We start from the raw sequence: 21,935 nt of genomic DNA on the forward strand, positions 1-21,935 counted from the left end.
TGCATTTGTGTGTTAAGTGGTGCACTAGGTCACGTGGGGTTCCTTTAACGTGTACTAAATATATTATATACAACAAGCCCGATTACCCCGACATGGCAGCCAAATCCCGTTAGACTAACACGCGGATTCGAAACTTTATCAAATTACGCGAGGCGTACTATTGATATTAAGTTTACCGCAGAATTTATTTAATAACTAAATAATCGTATCATGACTACCAAAACTTAAGCACCCAAATTAAAAACACTTTCCGTGTAATGTGGACCCAGGTGCTGACTGTCTGGGGTAGATAAGACTAGAGGAACAGCCATCCCTAAAAAAATTGGGTGGATAGGTAGGTATAAATATTTTACACGATAATCTGAATATTTAGAAAAAAAAATAATTAGGAAAAAGCTGGTTTTCTTTAACTTCTGTAAACGTTTCAAAAAAAGTATTGTTCTTTAAATAAATGTAAATAATAAACATAATGCAATTTGCAGACGTTAAAGTAATAAAATATTGAAAGTGTAGCAAACTAAAATTGTTGCTTTTTATCGTGTTAAAATAATGTCCCTTGCCCTAAAATATGCATTTACCACAAACTATATAATTATGCCCTATATGTATATAAACATTCAGTAAATCTTACTGATTGAAGTTACGATATCATACATATTACAAAGTGTATATATGATGTAGGTCAGTAACATAACTCAGAAGTCGCGGTCAAAGTAATAAAATTGTTTTGGCTGTGGGTGAGTTGCGGCCCTATACTTGCCGTTTCCGGTGTTGGAGACCGATAAATTCCGGCCCGATAATATTTTAGGTGTAAGTTAGTTGCGGCCCGACATTATTTTAGCGGTAGGTGAGTAGCGGCCCGAGTAATTACCTATGTACCTTACCTATATAATATATATACCTAAAATTATAGTTACTTACTTACTTATTATTATCATGTATATGGCAGATGTGGTTTTGAATATACATAGCAATAAACGAATAACGATAAACGAAATGTTCGATACGCATGGGAAGTTATATTTTTATATTATATTATGATAAAGATAATATAAATCGTTTTATCGTCTTATCTGCCGTATGACTTGCATTAACTACGATAGTGGGATAATTTCAAATGTCAAAATGAAAATTTTCAATGCATATTCAGTCCGAAATCAATCGTTGTTTTGTTTTCATAATATATTATACGTATATACTTTTATTTTTAACAATATGATGATTGTATGTTTTATTCTTATTACACGAAAAAAATATTATTAATTTGTCAATAATTTTATTTTTTCCAAGACAAATATTAATATTTGTACGACAATTTATACAATAAAATACGTAATATTGTGATGTTTATGTACTATATATTATAGTCATATAGTATATAATATATTATATATGTATTATAAACATTATTGTATGGCCGCAATTCGTACGTTATTTAGGGATTGGGCCGCAACTCACCAACACTGATTGTTTTGCACCTCCTCATATCTCCTTATACCTGAATTAGGGGGATCATACAAAATTTCACTCCTGCGCCTAAACTTGGAAGTTACGCCACTGATATTACATGATATATTTTTTGATTTATATTTTAATGAATAAATAATAATTTTTCTTCACTTACAACTCTATGTATCCATATACGTTTTTTTAAACAAAAAATTTTATTAAAACAAAATTGTTTAAGCTATCCCATAAATTAAATTTTTTTTAATTTTACCCGAACATTTTTTGTTTTTACTCTAAAATTATGAAGCATCTTATGCCCTTTGTTATCTATCCGAGTTTAATCAATATAATATATTGTTGTCATCTTTGAGTTTGCCTGCAGTATCAATAGCTATACCAAGTGTACGTGTTTATTCGTCTATTAAAACGTTTATTTTCATCCCAATGATATCTTATTAAAATCTTTTATCATCTGTCAAAACAACAGTAATTTCATCGACATTTTTATTTGACATCTAATATTTATAATTGGATAATTATTTTTATATTAATTATTGCACAAAATTTCTGTTTCGCTGCATATTTTTCTCCTTCGATACATTTTTCCCAATTACAAATTTTGAAATATGATTTCATGAAACTTTTACTGTACAAGAAACACAATTATTTTATAGCTAATTAGGTACCTAGTTATTTATTATATTTTTAGATTATCCAATTTAAAAATAAAAATAATTGAAATTTCGTATAGTGTTTCTTGAAAAATCACTTAGTGGCTTATAAGATTAAAAACACGGCGAGGCAGTTGAACACCCAAGCCGCCAATGTAAACCATTACAACACCCGAAAAATCAAAAAAATTTCATTAAATTAATAACAGGCTGTACTGATGTATTAGCATAACATCGCCAAAACATATTGTCTTACGTTTATATGCATCCTAAAATAAAATGAAATTGTATCGAAATGATGCCATTTATTTTTGGTGGTCCATAACTGCGTGATCTATAACCATATATACACATTAGAAATTCTAATTTGAAGATGTTTAACGCTGCCGCCTATGTGTGTATGCAATTATAAAATTCATCAAATAGTATAATTATTTGCGTATAGTTATTGAATTAAATTATATTGTTCCAGATTATTGAAAAAGGAGTTTCATCAAACTGCTTTTTATTTGTAGGAACACAGTCAGTGTTGGAATTATGATTCATATTACGAATTTCGTCAAGTATTCAGCGAATTGTCATACGAAATTAAAGTTGAAATGTGATTTCACAAAAGCCCCGAAATTAGAGAAGCATTCCTTCGATGAATTTGATCATTTGTTATTCCTCTCATTTGAAATGAAAAACTGTGTAGTAGCTAAGTATACAAATTGACAAAACTGCGGAACGAATGGAAAATAAGAAATATTTTTACTCTGCCAGAACAATAATAATAAATTAATAATGTATTCAAATGTATCGAGATTATACATAAATTTTCGATACTGAAATTCAAAATCAATATCAACATACCTATATGTTTGTAAGATTTTCTGTTAAAGGAAACAACAGGGATGATTCTATACTCAATATTGTTTTTTATAATAATAATAATAATATTCATATTCACCATCGATAAAACACCTTAAATATGGATAGGTGGGTATATTGTTGAAAGTAAAATATGAGAAATATTATCGGTAATTCTAACAATATTAAAAGGTAGGTTACCTAAAATTATTATTATTATTATTAGCAAAATCAATTTTTTTATACACGCCAGTACCTACGCCGCTAGTTCAAGTACGATAACCATTAAACTATGAATATAACTTAAGTTAATTAGTACTTACTTAAAGATCCATAACTCAGAAACTTCTCATTCAAATTTGAATTAAGATGCATCAACGTTATTAAAAAAAAGTTATCTACAGTAACACTTTACTGTAGAAAAATGGGATTATTGAATGAAAAATATAAGTTTGTCACACTTCAAAACACGATCCTTAAATGATAAAAAATAAATCCAAGTATTTTAAAATATGTTCTTTCAGTATCTCTTTAAATATAAATACTCAGTACTTAAAAAAAAACATAACCAAAAGCTAAAATTGACCAAAAGTGGTAAATTTAATGAAAATAATTAAATCAAGTTAAGTTAACAGGATACATGATTGATAAGTTAAAAGTTAACAGTTAACAAATTATAAATTTAACTCAATAAATAGTAGTAATATGGAAAAAATATTAACTTAACTCAGTTTTAAAATATCCACTTGGCCATCGACGTGAATCAGTGATCGTATAGGTGATGTTTTATGGTATTATATTATAATTACTTATATAAATTAGCGTAGACAATAAACAGTGTATCACTGTATAGTAAATTATTCAAATCGTGAAATGCATATCAACCATAAATTATAGATTATTTCATGTTTAACGTTGTTTAAAGTTTTCAACGTATTTTTAATCAATCAAGTACCATCATATAAGATATTCTATATATTTAGGATTTATTTTCGATAGAAATCCCTAGTTTTAATATTGCCTTAAATTATAGTTAGTGGGCTCTATAAAGAGCAAAATAATTTTAAAACGGTTTTACGCTGGCCCTGAATGATTTGTTGTTTTTAATATATTTTTATAGTTGACTCTGAAAAACGTCGTCATGTAATCAATATGAATCGATCTGTTTAATATAGTTACCTAAATATTATACTATTATGTACAAGTAAACTCATGAATTATTTAATTCGTATACGATCACAACACTTGCTAATATGCACTTTATATATAGGTACACCCACTCATGTCGATGCTGTTCATAATATTATTTATTTAATAAATAGGTACCTTGATACAAAATGTAAATAAATAAATAAATCTAAACAAAATATACATGCTTTTATGTATACCTTTAATTTCTGCTGTAGATCACGCACGGAAATACACAATTGACATAATATGGTACGCATATAGTGCAATTGTAACTGCATCTCGACCATGACATGTAAAACAAAAATGCAATATTATATATAGATGTCTGCTAATATTTCCTAATGATAATTAGTATCAAGCAGTGTTTGTAATTGTATTATTTAAGCACCTAATCTTTTAAACCGAAATAAATATACCTAAATACTAAATAATAATAGTCACCTTTTATACCTACGTCCTACTTTGACATAGTACAATAATAATAATTAGTATTATTTCTTCATATTATATAGAGTAAAAACAATTTACAAAACAATCTCTATGTACATAAAAATGATAAAACAAAAAAAATTGTTGCTAGTCAGAATAATAATAAAATATATTATAATATATATATTATATATAATATTATACTAATATTATATTATATTTTATTATAATACATACAACAAAATTAAATTCCGTATAGTATTTCCATTGCTGTTGATATATTTGCAGGGGATCATTGCAGTAGATATGCCTTAGAGACATAATTCATTGAATAACTATCTTGTTTTCTAATACCTATACCTATATTTAGTATATTTATTTGCCTATAAGGTCAACATATAGAATTATTTAATATTTCTTTGTAAAAATACATAATGAAAGTAACTTCTCCTTTTATTTAATAATTCAAAATTAAAATAAGATAATATATCACAACCAAAATGCGTTAAGACATTAATTTGAAAAATATGAACCGATAAAATATATTTAACTCTTTCGATGTTTTAAGTTATACATCGAATACTATCGAATAATCTTACTTGACAAATCTATTCAGTGTATCTCACGTTTTAATGTTATCTTGTTAAAAATAATATTACTTATGATTATCATTAGAAACTATTTTATGACATAATCAAATAAACCTTTTAGTAGACGTAGGTACTACTTGTGAGTAATGGCAGAAAAAAAATTATATTCGAGTACGATCAAAGATAATGTCCGAAACTTGGTACTTGAATGATGACATATCATATTAAATGATGCTTAAGGCTCAACCCATAATGCCCAAGAGCTATTCATTTGTTTGAATTCCTGTCAACTGCTAAGTCACTCCCTTGCGCAACCCTCTGGAGGACAGATAGATATAAACTAATGCAATATAAATCTCTCCTGGCCAATCTCTTTATTAAAAATAACAACAATCATAAACACATATAAAATATACTCGTATTATCTTTGATAAGAAAACAACCGTCATTTACTATTTGGCAAGTACAAAAGTATTAAAAATATCGAGGGAATGAATATTGTACATTTTGTCGTTACTCCAAAAAAAGGTTTCAGTTTTACATAATCTTTTATAGTTTAACGTCACAATTCTTACTAAAAAATCGCATAACACATGTTTCTATAAAAGTGAATATTTTATTTTAGATTAATTCCTTGAAAAGAAATTTTACACGTGTTTGTTTATAACAATATTTGATGTATCTTTACAATTACTTATTAATTTGTTATTTTTTTCAATAATAATACGCCATATTGAATAATGTACCTACTCAGATTATTATTATTTTTTTTTTTTTGACGATCACTTACCAAATTAGATATTAATTAATTATTGCAGTGCAATATTTTTAATTTTTAAGTAATTACTAACCGTGAACTATGAAAGGAAACAAATATCAAAAATGTAATCCAACAAGTAATTCATTGCCTACAATATAGGTAACAAGCAGCGATAAAATTATTTATTTTAATCTCGTTCGACAATGAACCACTTGTGCTAACGGCGGGCAAATGTATTATGATGAATATTTAACGACTGATTAAAATTTTTGTGAGAATAATATCTGATTCTGATTAAATATTAAAATACCATCATTTTTGTTCTCATCCGGGAATGTTCCTACTTGATGAAAGCAAAATATAAGTTAATATTTTAACTGTTAAATTAATTAGTATATAATCGAATTATAAGTACCTATTCAATGTAAGTTGTAAGTTCTAAATTATGAGACGTACCACGTACAACTCGATATTTCTTAATAAGTTTTCAACCATAATCAATTTAGTAGTGGGTTACATGGATTTCAAGCTTATTATTGTGTTGCCCAACGACAAATTTTCCGAAAATAATCTTCACCATCAATGCGTGACAAATATTAGCTTTTAATATAGGAAAGCATCTTATCTATCTTGCATGCACTTGTTAACTAGGTCGTTTTGCGATGAATGCAGTAATTATTAGTAAATAGTATTATATAGTAATAATACTGACTATATTATTTAGTGTATCTTATATAGTTTATACCTACCTGGCTACCTACAACAATATAATAGAGTATAGTTTCACAATTATTTGTGCTTTGTTTGTGTATAAAACAAATATTGTATTACTAATATGTTATAACAACAAATGTACAGTTTATTTTAATTTTAAGTCTACCTTATCAATTATTGCAATGTTTGTATTTCTATATAGGTAGGTACCTATTATTATCTTATGTAGTACCTATTACATATAACATCAGTATTCATTATGAAGCGTTTGTTTTTTTTTACGGAATCGTTGAATTTGAATCACCGAATTACGTTTAACAAAATCAAACACAAAATACTGGCCTAATATACCTATTATAAAATAATATAAATTAATATAATTATATATAATTATAATTATAATCTGTGATTATATCATAAGAGAAATATTGTATAGCCGATAAGTTGCTCAAGGATACTGTTTACATTTGAGGAAATTAGTTTATGGATTTTTGAAAGGTGTGACATACATTTACGTCGTGTGAGTATAGTAAATTGTCTTATTTAGTGAGACTGTATGAAAATTGAACTCTATGTTGAAACAGCATACCTATTCAGATCTAAATATAATATAACCTTAATAGAACTGTTTAGAATACAAACCAAATTAAATTTTTTTTAAAGTTCATTTGCCTCCTTTTTATATAAATCTAATTAAAGTAGGAATCTTTTTTTTTGAAACTAAGCGTATTATTAACCAATTTTTAATTATTTGTTGCTGTCATTACTTTCGATGTGTTTAATCCGATTGTACCATATTTACTGATTGCAGCAAGCATACCACGCGACAACGGTGGTGAGACAGATGAAAAAAATGGCCTTGAACAGCGGAGCAGGAATTAGCCAGGATGCGAGAATGGACAACCAGGACTATTTGGTCAATGGGATGACCGAATCCAACAGACTCTAAGAATTTCTCGTTTTACTTTCATATTATATAATTAATATTATCATAATTATTATTATTATTACTCTTCTAATTTTTAAATATCATTATTTTATATTTTTTTTTTTTTTTGTTAACGAGAATAATTCTACACATATCTCTTATATATCGATAAAATATAAACTCTTTACTCAGTAACCAGTCACCTAAGCAAATTAATTTATACGAATGTATTAAATCATAAAAGCGACTATAATATACAATAGATATATATATAATATTACATAAGTGTACTTATAAATTGTATACTTTGTAGACATATATGTATATAAATAATACCATATATGGTATAGAAGAAATTACATAGTATATATATATATAATACATTTTAACACAATATACAAGATATACACACGAGTATACGCTTACTTAATTTACACACTTTGCCGCGAAATCAAATATTTTTGCTCATCACGACTTTGACGACGTTGTGAAATAAAATAAAAATAATAATAATATTAATAAATACGTGTAGAATTATACTAATATTAACAATATCATTATCATAAAAATTGAAGGAAAAGACATTAAAATGTACACATTTATTTTAGTAAGTATATTGATTATAAATCCAAACGTAAGTACCTATATATATTATTATCCTCGACGCGCCATGTCCCTTCCGTAGAATTTTCTCTCCAAATCCAAAATAATAACTACCATGAATGTCGGTTCTATTTTTCAATCCGCACAAACACTAAATTCCGACCAAACCGAAACAGTTTCGGTGATAAATTTCGTTGTTTATTCTATACACTACATATTATATAAATTCTTCGAGTAAAACGAGATTCGACATTGTTTGATAATAATAATAATAGTAATATCACAGATTATATAAAAATATATTATATTATATAAATTATATATTTTATATAATCTGTGGTAATATTATGTACATTTCTAGTTTGTGCACTCTATTATATTTCGATAATACGTTGAAAACAAAACTCAATTAATATTAATGAAAAGTAAAATATTATATCGACATATCGTTATAAAATATTTATATTTTAGAAGTGAAAATATAATATATTATATTATTACAAAACGTCACATCGCCTAAAAACTATAGTAATTACGGGTAGACGCGTGATAAGTATTATAAATAGGTACTTTCGATTTTCGAATAATTATATTTTATGGATACAATTTAAGTTTAATTTTAAATAGGTAGATACTAAATTTAATATTCATACATTATAATATTACCTATATTATATTTTTTTTTTAAACATCTGCTTTTATTATATTATTATGTTTATTGTTTATGACATATTATATTATATTATTATACATCGTTCTAACGTTACAGTTTTGTTGTTAACTCGCTGTTAGAACTTTTAATAATTATTATTATCATTACTATTTTCAAAAAATAAAACTTACTATAGCTACATTTACGCTATTGTTATTATTATTATTATTATTATTTATTATTATTATTATTATTATCATTATTATTGTTATTGTTATTATCATCGTCAACGAATTTTTTTATTATTTAAAATAAATAATAATTGTATAGATTATAATACAATAGCGCGCTCGCCGATCGTCGTATACCAGCTACTACAACTACGATATAGTGTGGAAAAAATCGAAATTGATTTTTTTGTTTTCAAAAAACACGCTCAACCAAATCAAAGAAATTAATATACAATATACATATATTTATACATTATGTAATAACACATGCGGGTACACGATAAGTGGACAACAGACTGCGTTAGGATTTAAAAAAAAACAATTACTGATCATATGCAGATTACTATTTTTTTATGACGTATGATAATTATTATAAAACAAGTAATTTGTATGCGTTGCTCAAATATGTCCGTGAGGTGAATCTCGCAGACTATATAGGAACCGTTTAAGAAAATAATAATATGTTAGGCAAATAATACCTGTTGCCCGCGAGCTGCATCGTGAAGAATTCGATTATAGGTACTTGGTACCTACTTAATCTACTATATTTTCTCCATCGACACATTCGATCAACTTACTATAGGTACCAATCTATCTGCCACCGGGACACAATCATTGTTTCTGTAGGTGTATTATTATTATTAGTCCTCTGATCGGTGTTAAGTCGGTAAAGTATTATATTATTATCATTCAACTTCTGAAGTACTATAACCGTCCGCGAGCGATTCGTTTAAAGCGTTTTCTGCAATCATAAAATATGAATATAATATTATGATCATAATAACAACCACCTGTTGCCATGATCAACATTTTTTTGTTCAATACTTTGGCGCTTATTATTCCGTGTCGTTTTGTACAAGAGACACATGCCAAGTGTTAATAATATAATGATAATTTTTTTTTTTAATGGTCACTAAAATATACTAGATAAAATCTATAGACACACACATTATATTATTACAATAATGAAATAATATTTCAATAAAACAACTTGTTGTCCGCACTTTGTACCTAATAAATATTATTTTTGCTACGACTGCAACATCAACAATACCTACCTAATAAATAATTAAAATAATAAGAAAAATATTAACAGTAGGTAGTGGCTAGCAATGATATACCTACCATATAATTTATTCATATTAGGCATAATATCATTGATGTCGTTATTATTTTTATTTTATTATACGCACATATTATTTTCTATACATTTTTATTAATAATAATATTATCATTGTTCTTTTAGATCTATGTTTGCCTCGTCGTTGTGATAACTCTAATACCCATGTTGGTAAAATACTCTAAGTCGGTTTTCCATTCAAACTTTTCTTACCATTTCACAATAATATAGTATGATTATTGATTATAACCAGCCGATGAATCACGTCACGGTACGTTTTTCGTCATTTAAATAACATATATACCCTACCTAAGTACTATCATGTTTTAGCCTATAAGGCTATAACTTTACGTGACCGTACGAAATATATTGTATGTTAATACTCTTAGAACGATCCGACCACATTCGTGGTACCTAATAATAAAAATAATAAAAAAGTATATTTATTGATAATAAATCTACAGATCATTATAATTATTACAACTTGATATACGTTATATAAATGTAAATTTTAATACATTTTAATATGACGCTATTATTTGCCGTAAAACACAAGAAAAATCAATAATTTTAAATTTTAATCATTCATAACTTCGTAAGTCACTGTAATATGTTAATAACAATAGGTAATTATTAATACCTAATAGCGTAAAATTTTATCGGTATCATAACACTATTTATAATGTTGTGTTTTAAATATTAAGTCTTATTTTTATTACAATATTATTATATAATAAAAATATATCTAATTTAAATTTTGTTCTACTTTGTACAATTATAAATATGATTTTTTTTATGTGTCATAATAATGCAAATAATAATATTATACACTCTACATATATACGAGTAATAGTAATATATAAATATTGTTCTTCGCAATGTAGTTTACAATTTTTTTTCAACAATTATAATTATTTTATTTAAATTAAGTTAATAAATTTAGTTGACTACAAATAAGTGTCTATGTATTATTATTTTTTTTTTGATACCTATACTTACTAGGTATGTATATCCTCTAAACTGGAGCAAATACCCACTAAAATAGATATAATATAACCTATAAACTATAATAGGTGACAATTGTGGGATTGTGGCAATCTCAATAAATTGATTTTGTACCGAAGCGGTTACTACAAATTAATTTTCAGAAATGTAATTTCATCAATATAACGATCGGGCTGATGAAAGTACCAATATAATATATTTGTGACTGAAAAGTTTTTCGAATCCTGAAAAATAGCAATTGAATTTCTAAGTATAAATGCTTATATTGTTTGTTTTTTTTTATCGACTTTTTTTACTATAGATAACTTTCTTGTAATTGTTACACATTGTTTGCTCCCTGTCCCTGTATGTTCAAAATGTTAATAAATGCTCTAATAATTAAGCAGTCCTAACGAATATAATATAATTATTTGAAAATTAAAATGCATAGGTACCTACAGTAGGTAGGTAACCTACTATCTAGTATATTATTAATGATGAATAATACAATTTTAAACAGATTTAATAATGTCATAATATTGAAACATTTTTTATATCATTCTTAGAATTTTGGGTATATTAGCATACATATGTTTTTTTAGAATCTTGAAGATCTTAGGAATCCTAACTCTAATTAATGTTATATAATTACCTATATTGTAATATATTATATTCATAATAATTGTTTATAATTTTCCAGTGTGTTAACTGCATTATCGCACGAATACAATTTCATTTTGCTTTAGAAATTAATGAATTGAAAAATTATATCAAAATTTGTAACGACACATTTGTAGGGAAAACTAATACCTTACAAGGGAATGTACTACACTATGAAATACAGTCAATTAGGTATAAAAATGGATAAGTACCATTGACTGTTGAAGTAAACATCTAAATATTGTTACCAATTACACAATTTTTTTTTGTTTTGTAATCCACAATCACAATGTCGCCAAAAACAAAGAATACAACTGATCAGGCTGAGAAAACCTACAGTTATAATTCATAAAAACGTTTAATATACATATACATGAAACGACACCAAATAATAACCAATATTAGTTGGGGTTATTGGTTTCCTGCTATTTTACTATTTACTGTTATCTATTGATACAGATTTTAGTTAAAAATAAATAAATTTAAATCCATAATCATTATAGAGTATAATGGTACCAATTTTCTATAAATATTATTAGTATTATTATTTTATATTTATTGTTAAAATAATACAAATTTAAAAATAAAACTGACTAAATACATAAATAAACAACAAATATCACCATTAAATATAATATTAAATTTGATAAATTTTTCTTATTTACTACCTATACAATCTAACATGTTCCGAACATAGGCGTGTCCAGACCTCATTCGCAGGTCATGCACAACAGTGACATATCTAGGGGTTGGGGAAACTGCCAATCCTCCCCCCTCAAAAAAAAATTCTGTTAGGGTTTGGGGATATGACCTTAAATTATACACATGATGAAAAACAAAAAATTTAATATGAAAATAGAAATTGAGAAAAAAAGGTTCATATTATGCATCAAAATGTACTATGTAAGTTTGATCAAATTTGCAGGACATGCCTATGGTTCCAAAAAGTTCTTGTTAACAAATAATAATAATAATAATAGAACCATTAAAATGAAATGGTTACTAAAAAGTTACATTCTATATTCATTCTGGTTGATGTTTAGTAGTTTAGTTTGATATTATGTTTTTAAAAACGTTTAGAAATTTGATGTACTTTCACTTGTATATTAATAATTTAAATTAATATAAATTATTAAAAAATTGAAATTAATTAACTTTTATATTTTTATCTATTTTTAGCTCTTATGAAAATATATTAACATTACATTTAATTATTTCTTTTAACTAAGTATTTTAACTGTTATGTTTTAATTTAAAATATTGAAATCATGGTGGTCCAAAATTTCCCCTTACAAGAACAGTTAATATCAATACATAGAATTTGATTTGTTTCATAAGGGGAATTATTATGGGATGAAATAAAATTTTAAAATAGTGTATTAAATAACATAGATCAAATGCGTTTGGTTCCCCAGTTAAATATATTAAAGACTACTGACTAGGTTACATAACAATTTTCCATATTAGTTTAGGTCACTATTATTTTTATTTTTATTGTAAAACAAATGTTGAATGCTAGTTTTTTTTTAAAAATATTCAAATTATGACAATGTATTTATTATATTTATTTGTTCATTCAATAAATTAGGAATAGAAATTGTAAAATATAAAATTATTACATTTTAGGTACTTAAAATTTTTAAAATGAACTGTACTTTATCGCAATGTTTGATAAATTAATAAATCTTTAACAATTTACTACAATTTATTATTTACAAACATATACCTATAGAATTATTATCTACACAAATCCCATGAACATTCAATCTCTAGAGCAATTTAATAGATGTATGCTATTTGGACTTCATGGGTCATTTTATATTCTGAAATGATATAAGTTATAAGTTATATTATATTTTTACAACACAAAATTAAGATGAAAAACAAAAAAATAATAATTTATAGTTAATATTCTAGCAACATATAAATATGATATAATCCGTATTAAATTAATTTAATAACAATTTTAGTTATTATCTCTTTTAGATATTCAAAATGGTTGTCTTTGTTGTAAGCAATTTTATTTGTATTCTAATCTAAATATTTTTACTGTTATAATATATATTTTAAATTACAGAATTGTTATATACATAATTCCTATACATTTTATCCTTTACATCACTTCAATGGAAACAGCTATTGGAAATTAACATTTCTAGTAATATTATTATTTGAAAATATTATGTTTTCTCAATCCATGTAACCAAGAAAGTTATTTAAACATGTGAATATCATAAATGAACTATAAATGTGAACTAATTAAATAATATACCATAACATTGTAAGAAATTCAAAATGTTTAACCATGTGTTTATGTCATAATTTGTATAAAAAATTCTCTATATTAATAAAATAATAGTATACATTATAATTAATATCCAAAACACTTATAACTACTATTTAAATTGTAATAAATTAGTTGACATTAAACTTTCATTTTCAACTTTCTAATTTATGAAAAATAAAACTGTTGACTTAACTATAAGGAATTATACAATTACACTTTCTCCGTATCATTTATTCCCAACTTCAAATATTATACATAGGTGGAGCCTCAATCACTGGATGTCGGTTCACAGAAATACACCACATTTACCCTCTCCATTCATTTTTTGACTTTCTGTCATGCTATGCAGCCTTATTACGCCTGAGAATCATATTCACTGTCCTGTCAGACATCAGCCAACTCTTCAATCCGTTATCTTTTCGACGTATCATCTTGGAGGGAGTTCTTCCTCTAGGCCCAGAATGATATCCAAGACATCCTGGATTCCAAGTTGCCATCTCACGCCTACCATCCACCCAGTATGGAAAATTTTGCAAGACATGTTCCACTTTGCCTTCCGGCTCCACACAGTGATGTATCTTTTATTACCTAAAATGTTTGTAACGGTATTAAAAACACTTTTAGATCCATAGATAATCGTACATTTTCTAATAAATATAATAATTTAAACCATTAGTAATAAACAAAGTATTCATTGATATCTAACTATTTTAACACTTTGAATGAATTGTATTAAGTACTTTTTAATAAGAGTTTGCATTTCTTTCTGATCTCCTAAAAAACTAAGAGACAGTCATGTATTCATATGAAATATATTTAATGAAAATTAAATTAAATTAACCTTAATTACCGGTGTAAATATTTTGTTGAGTATTCTTCTTCTTCAGATTACCTTCGGGTGACTTATACCCAATTTTATGAAAAATGTGTTCATTTAATGTACAGGCCACTGAATAAAAAAAAAAGATTAATGAACCATTAGGTAACTATTGATTCATTAAATATTAGTTGCTATTTTAACAATGCAATCTGACATTATTACACATCAGGTGTTGATGTTTTTTAATTATCCATACATCTTAATATGTGTAATATAAAATTAATGCACCAGTTTTAAAAATTATATTTTTATTATCTATCTAAATTTAATAGAATTATAATTGCAATGGAAAAAAATATCTTCCAATCTATCTGAATCTTCAAGATTAATTTTAAAAATGACTAATTGCTTTTAGAAGCTATTTCCGTCTTATTAAGAATATACCAGTTGCATTGTTTAAGAGGATATTATAAAGCATATTTTGTTTTCATTTACTGACACATAATATACTATTCAGCAGTCCAACTTAGCTTAAATACTAGAGTAAATTAACCTATTTAAAAAACTAAAATGTAAGGATGGTATTTTTTAACGATATAATATATTTTAATTTTTAATGAATTATGAGAAATTTTAAACACAAGTATCAACATAATATATACATTTAAAACAAATAATATGCACTTAAATATGTTCAAAAAAAAGTTAAGATATAAAATATGGCATCTAAATTGTAATAACCATGCAAAAAAAAAAAAAAAAATAAAGAAATTTAATTTAAATTTATTTACTTACAAAAACTTGAAACCTAACCACTGAAGTTTACTTCCTACACATGTTAACATTGCAGAGTTACTGGACAGATAGTAAATTACCTAACACATAATAATTTATAAAAATTATATACCATAAGTAGACATTAGGAAAGTAATAAATATCAAAACTGTCCACATTTATACTAATACAATATGATCTTAATTTTTCCAATATACTCAAATATGTATTTATATGCAATGATAAAAAAATATGCAAAATACAATTTTAAATATTAAACCTTCTTTTGTTATAAGCCTTATTTACACTCTTTAGTCTTACTGGTCTTTCCAGACAAGCATGATGAAAAAGACTTAACCTCCTCAATCCTGCTAATTAACAGCTTAAAAAATCAAAATATTTTTTCAATCAATTCACACTAACATAAAAGCTATCTTAGCTAGCCAATAAAATTAGATCTGCTGAACATAGAATTTAATATGTAATACGTTAATAAGAAAGAAAAACATGTATAATGTTCTCATAATTATAATATTATTATTTAAAAACAAACCTAGTATAATTATATTATTCATAATAATTACTTATTTATTTTCTTAGGCGTATATTAATTAATGTCTAAAACACCATGCAAACATTTCAGCATATTTTACTTCCTTTTAGTTTGGTGGGCTGTATAGACTAGTACACAGCTGAATCATCTTCTTTTGCAGCAATGTCATAGTCAAAAACCTGCAAAAACCAAACGGAAACCTATAAATATAATTTACTATATTTGTAGCTTATTAATATATTACTGAATTTTTGAATATTACTATACTGATTAGCTGCTTCATTTAATCCTTTTTTAAACTTTAGATTCATACACTGAAAGGAACACAACTTCAAGTTTTTTTTTCTATATTTATAAAAAAAAACACATGTTGAAATTATTAATTTTATTTTGAATAATTAAAAATAAATTTACCTTTTTCATTTTTCATTTTTATAAAAAGGATATAAAATCAAATATCAATGAATCGGTATTCAACTGTTGCTTGGATGTCAGGTAAGAATTTTTTTCATTTTCAACATGTACAGCATTATGTTATATAAAACAGAATAAATCTGGTTACTTATTGAAAATGACTACACCATTCAATTGATTTTCGGTTTTCTTAATTTTCAACACCCACACTCACAAACTGGATATTATCAAACTTAACTATCTGTAAAAATAAAAAATAAAATTATTGGGCTACCTTAATATTAGCACCTATATGATATTTAATATTTTTTTTTACCTAAGTCTAAGCAATTAAAATGATAATAGTCAATGTTCCATGTCACTTTCACACATCCATACAAGGGTAAACCTTTCGAATATTGGTCAAAAACCAATCAATAAAAATAAATATTTAAGAAGATAATAGGATATCTAGAATAACCGAAAATTGTTACTAGGGCGAAAAGGCATATTTTCCCATATCACACAATTAAAATTTGCTAGCTTTACACAATAGTAATATACAAACCTAAACATTTTATTTATGATGTTCGATTTATGTAGATATATGTGATTTCCTGTGCTTAAGACGATAGAAGTATCAGAATATCAATATTATAACATTTAGTTTTATTTTAATATTAAAAATACCTACTTGAAGAGAAATTTTTGTTACATTCATAGATGTTACATAGGTGTGGAGCATCAATTTATTTTGATACATATTTTTAATATTTCAAAACAACTTATCATTTTAGAAAAGTTTAGTTTTCAGTACATACAAACACACCACATATTATATTATACAACAAAAATTAATAAATAAGAAAATATTAGGTAAATTATTGTGTGAAGCGAGTAACATAATATACACTTACGAAAGGCAATTGCCGCGAGCATAGCCGTCACACGTATTTTTTCAATTTTTCATATTGTTATAACTCATTAAATAACGGGACTTGAAACAATAAATCAGTACCATAATGCTCATTGTTAATAATTCTTTCATATTAAAAATATCTACTCACCTTTTTATTGTTCAATTTGTACAATGTACATCATTAAACGCGGATATAATTATACAATCACATATTCACATTCAATGCTATAGACCAGGGATGGCCAACCCAAATGATCTTGCGGGCCACTTTGTAAGTACATAACAATCCTGCGGGCCACATATAGTGAGATATTTGTTTCTCAACTCGTTCACTAAGCTTTTTTTTTATTTTAAAAATACAATTTGCTATAAGCTAGTGTCTACTCGTATATATTTTTAACAGATTAGATTAGAATTATTAGTGTTTATATAATTTTATTTTGTAAATACATATTTGTTAAATGTCGCGGGCCGCGGGTTGGCCATCCCTGATATATACCAAGGTGTATTTATGATAAATACACCTTGCTAGCAGCTGCAGCAAGCTATAGACATTCGTGTTCGTAACATCGATATAAAGAATAAATAAAATTCTTATAATTTCTTATAATTCTTTATATCAATGGTTCGTAATAAGCAACTGATAACAAAACATTCGGAATAAGACCGTGTTCGGAATAATCACTTCTCGTGGTTAACAGTGCTATAACCGTTTCGCAGCGTTACGGATACCATCCGCTACCGACCCGACGTCGTATCGCTCATAGATAATAATCTATGGTATCGCTTGGCTAGGAGCTGCAATGCTGATATCACCATGTATCACGGACATCTACCGCGGTTCTTCCACGACGACGATAACGCGGCATTCTGATAACGGAAACGTCGAGTCGCCGCTCACACACGAAAGCACGGTCAATAGTGAATAGATCGATTAGTCTCAGCGGTGCAGGCAGTGGTGAGTAGGAAGGAAACGAACGGAAACGCTGCTGTCCGTCTTAATTTGACGCTCCCAACGTCACGTTTCCATTCCCACGGTTGTCTGAACGCCGTAACACCATCACGTCCAGTGAAACAACAACGTTTCCGGTTCACCAGTAGGGGCGCTACCCTAAGTGCGACCTACCCTCGAACGTTTTCCGTGCCGCCCGCCCCGTAAACACCGAACTCCCCGTCGACAAGTATCCAGCAACAGTCGTCGCCATGATCGGTGGTCTGTTCATGTACAACCACAAGGGTGAGGTGCTGATATCGCGAGTGTACCGCGACGACATCGGCCGCAACGCCGTGGACGCATTCCGCGTGAACGTCATACACGCACGCCAGCAAGTCCGATCGCCGGTCACCAACATTGCGCGCACGTCGTTCTTCCACATCCGCCGGGCCAACATCTGGCTGGCCGCCGTCACCAAACAGAATGTCAATGGTGCCATGGTGTTCGAGTTCCTCATACGGTTCACGCAAGTCATGCAGTCGTACTTCGGTAAGATCAACGAGGAGAACATCAAGAACAACTTTGTGCTCATCTACGAGCTTCTTGACGAGATACTCGACTTTGGTTACCCGCAGAACTGCGACACTGGCGTGCTCAAGACGTTCATCACTCAGACGGGCGTCAAGTCGCAGAGCAAGGAAGAGCAGATGCAGATAACGTCCCAGGTCACTGGCCAGATCGGATGGCGACGCGAGGGCATAAAGTACCGTCGTAACGAACTGTTCCTTGACGTACTCGAGTATGTCAACCTGCTCATGTCGCCCCAAGGACAGGTATTGTCCGCGCATGTGGCCGGTCGCATACTCATGAAGTCCTACCTGAGCGGCATGCCCGAATGCAAGTTTGGTATCAATGATAAGATTGTAATGGAGTCCAAAGGCACCAAGATCCTTGATGACACGGGCTCTAGGACGGCCTCTGGTAAGCCAGTTGTTGTCATTGATGACTGTCAATTTCATCAATGTGTAAAACTTTCAAAATTTGAAACCGAGCATTCCATAAGTTTCATCCCGCCTGACGGTGAATTTGAGTTGATGCGTTACCGTACTACAAAAGATATATCATTGCCGTTCAGGGTTATACCGTTGGTGAGAGAAGTGGGACGTACTCGTATGGAAGTGAAAGCAGTATTAAAATCTAATTTCAAACCCTCCTTGTTAGGTCAGAAAATAGAAGTCAAAATTCCCACACCATTGAATACTGCTGGAGTTCAATTGTTATGTCTAAAAGGCAAAGCCAAGTACAAGGCTTCAGATAACGCAATTGTGTGGAAAATTAAGAGGATGGCAGGCATGAAAGAAACACAGCTCTCAGCTGAAATTGATCTTTTAGAGACTGACACTAAGAAAAAATGGACAAGACCACCAATTTCTATGAATTTTGAGGTACCATTTGCTCCTTCTGGATTCAAAGTCAGATATTTAAAAGTTTTTGAGCCCAAGTTGAATTATTCTGATCATGATGTTGTCAAATGGGTTCGTTATATTGGGCGAAGTGGATTGTATGAAACTAGGTGTTAATCAGACAAAACTATTATATTTGTTTTAATCGTTTCTCAATATTCTGGTCCAAAATTATCTACATACTGATTATCTATGTCAAATGTAATATTGTTTCATATTATTGTGATTTTAATTTATAATCCATCAGTATGTGTGGTATGATTAAATATATTTATTGTTATTTAGGCTAGTCGTTTTATGTTCATTTTATATACATAATAAATAATATTTCCATTTTAATCAGCGGGGGCTCGTCTAAATGTGCACTACTTACCCAAACTCAAGAAAAATTGAAAACATAACTGATTATAATATAACTAAGTACCTACCTGAAGTGTTATTAAGATTATTTTTCAAAATATAATAATATAAATTCAGAATATTAAGAAAACAATATAATTTTTGGATTGGGTTTTTTTCGAAAGCCAAACAGTCTGGCAGTTGTCCGTGACTGAACAGTATCGATGTGTATTATAGTGATACAGTAGTGCACACAATCGCTGTGCACATAACCAAATAACTTGTTTCAGTAAATTATTTTTGATGTCGGCATTGAGAATATAATATATTTTTACTCTCATTTGTTTATTATATTCCGATTATCAGCTGATAATGTTACTTGATCATTATCAGAAATTCAAAACAACAATCGCGTTAAACAAATTAAAAGATACCTAATTGGTAAATAACTAAAATTTGTAAACAATTATTTACTACGATTTTTAATATAATATAATATGTCTATGTATATATAAAATTAGTTAAATTTATTTTGGTTGTGCACTATTTCATTAAAAACCCACGAGCCGCCACTGATTTTAATATAATTAAATTTATGAAAATATTGGCCAATATAAATTTTAATATTTCTATTATACCTACATAGTTAATTTATTATTTTATATATATATATTTTTTTTTACCTGATTTGATCTGCGTATTATTTTTCTAGGTATTTCTAAATTTAAACATATATTACCTTAGATAAATAATGATGGAATGTGTAAGTTCATTACTATAATGTAATAATAATGATTCTATTTAGTGCTTTATCATAATATTATATTAAACTATAACAGAAACATTGTGTTATTATTTATATACTTATTCAACTACTATTGTTAAACAGTTAATGTGTTAAAGAAGTTTAATTTGTTTGTATTACTGTTGTCAAAAAGTTACAAAACAATTTAAGTAAACAGGAAACATTATTTTGTTGTCCCTTCGCAATATTAAATGTAATTAGTTCCATACAAAATGAAATAAATTGGTTTAATAGGACTATAGTATTGCTTATATTATATTCATATTATATTATAGTGTATGAAATATGAAATTTAAACTTTATAGAATTGAATTAATTTTTTATGTACCCAGATGAAGATAGTCATTTTATAAATATACTGATTAATCATAATAACTATTTACCATATTATATGTAACATATTAATTTTTATAAATTGATTTCATTAAATATGGAAAATATGACTTTCAAAAATTACATTTGAGTATTTTATAAATAAAAATTATGAATTTAGTTTGTCAATTAAATTTGATAATATCAGAAAATGTCTTATTGTACAGTCAAACTTTACAGGTAAACAATTCGTCATTTTTATATTTAATAATATTTTAATATATTAAAAAAATCCAACCTTTTTTTCATTGTAGGAGAAGACGAAGAAAACGAAATCGAACATACGTTTCAGTAATATAATGTTGATAGTGTTATTGTTGTCAAAAAATAACTAATTACAAAAAATTTTCTAAATTTAAATGAATAAATCAAATTTTTTAATTTTATTTAAAAAAATATTTAGTTGAATATTTTAGCGCATATTTCGGTTATTTTAAGTGCATATG

The 21,935-nt window shown here is 27.3% G+C and overlaps 2 protein-coding genes and 1 long non-coding RNA gene across 5 annotated transcripts in view; 2 read left to right on the forward strand and 1 right to left on the reverse strand.

Moving 5' to 3' along the window:
• Nucleotides 1–9,041, forward strand: part of LOC107163193 (Calcium/calmodulin-dependent protein kinase I) — a 396,057-nt gene extending 387,016 nt beyond the window's left edge. For all 3 annotated transcript variants that reach the window (XM_015510478.2, XM_015510479.2, XM_015510480.2), the window contains one exon: nt 7,465–9,041. In XM_015510478.2, coding sequence (XP_015365964.1) covers nt 7,465–7,535 — 71 coding nt within the window. In that variant the 3' untranslated portion in view covers nt 7,536–9,041. The remainder of the gene's footprint in view (nt 1–7,464) is intronic.
• Nucleotides 9,042–14,152: 5,111 nt separating this feature from the next.
• LOC149063048 (uncharacterized) lies at nt 14,153–18,215 on the reverse strand. The gene is made up of 7 exons (XR_016189614.1): nt 17,725–18,215; nt 17,575–17,654; nt 16,679–16,919; nt 16,509–16,609; nt 16,296–16,443; nt 14,968–15,066; nt 14,153–14,705 (listed from the first exon to the last, which is right to left on the reverse strand). It is a non-coding gene; the product is annotated as an uncharacterized LOC149063048 (long non-coding RNA).
• Nucleotides 18,216–18,453: 238 nt separating this feature from the next.
• LOC149063049 (AP-2 complex subunit mu) lies at nt 18,454–21,573 on the forward strand. Its single transcript, XM_089216863.1, has one exon. It carries the CDS (start codon nt 18,780–18,782, stop codon nt 20,088–20,090), a length of 1,311 nt encoding a protein of 436 aa, XP_089072989.1. The 5' UTR covers nt 18,454–18,779; the 3' UTR covers nt 20,091–21,573.
• Nucleotides 21,574–21,935: the final 362 nt, after the last annotated feature.

The sequence above is a fragment of the Diuraphis noxia genome, unplaced genomic scaffold, assembly GCF_037042655.1.
Source record: "Diuraphis noxia isolate RWA-SAM2 unplaced genomic scaffold, SU_Dnox_SAM2 contig0001, whole genome shotgun sequence".
NCBI lineage: Eukaryota > Metazoa > Arthropoda > Insecta > Hemiptera > Aphididae > Diuraphis > Diuraphis noxia.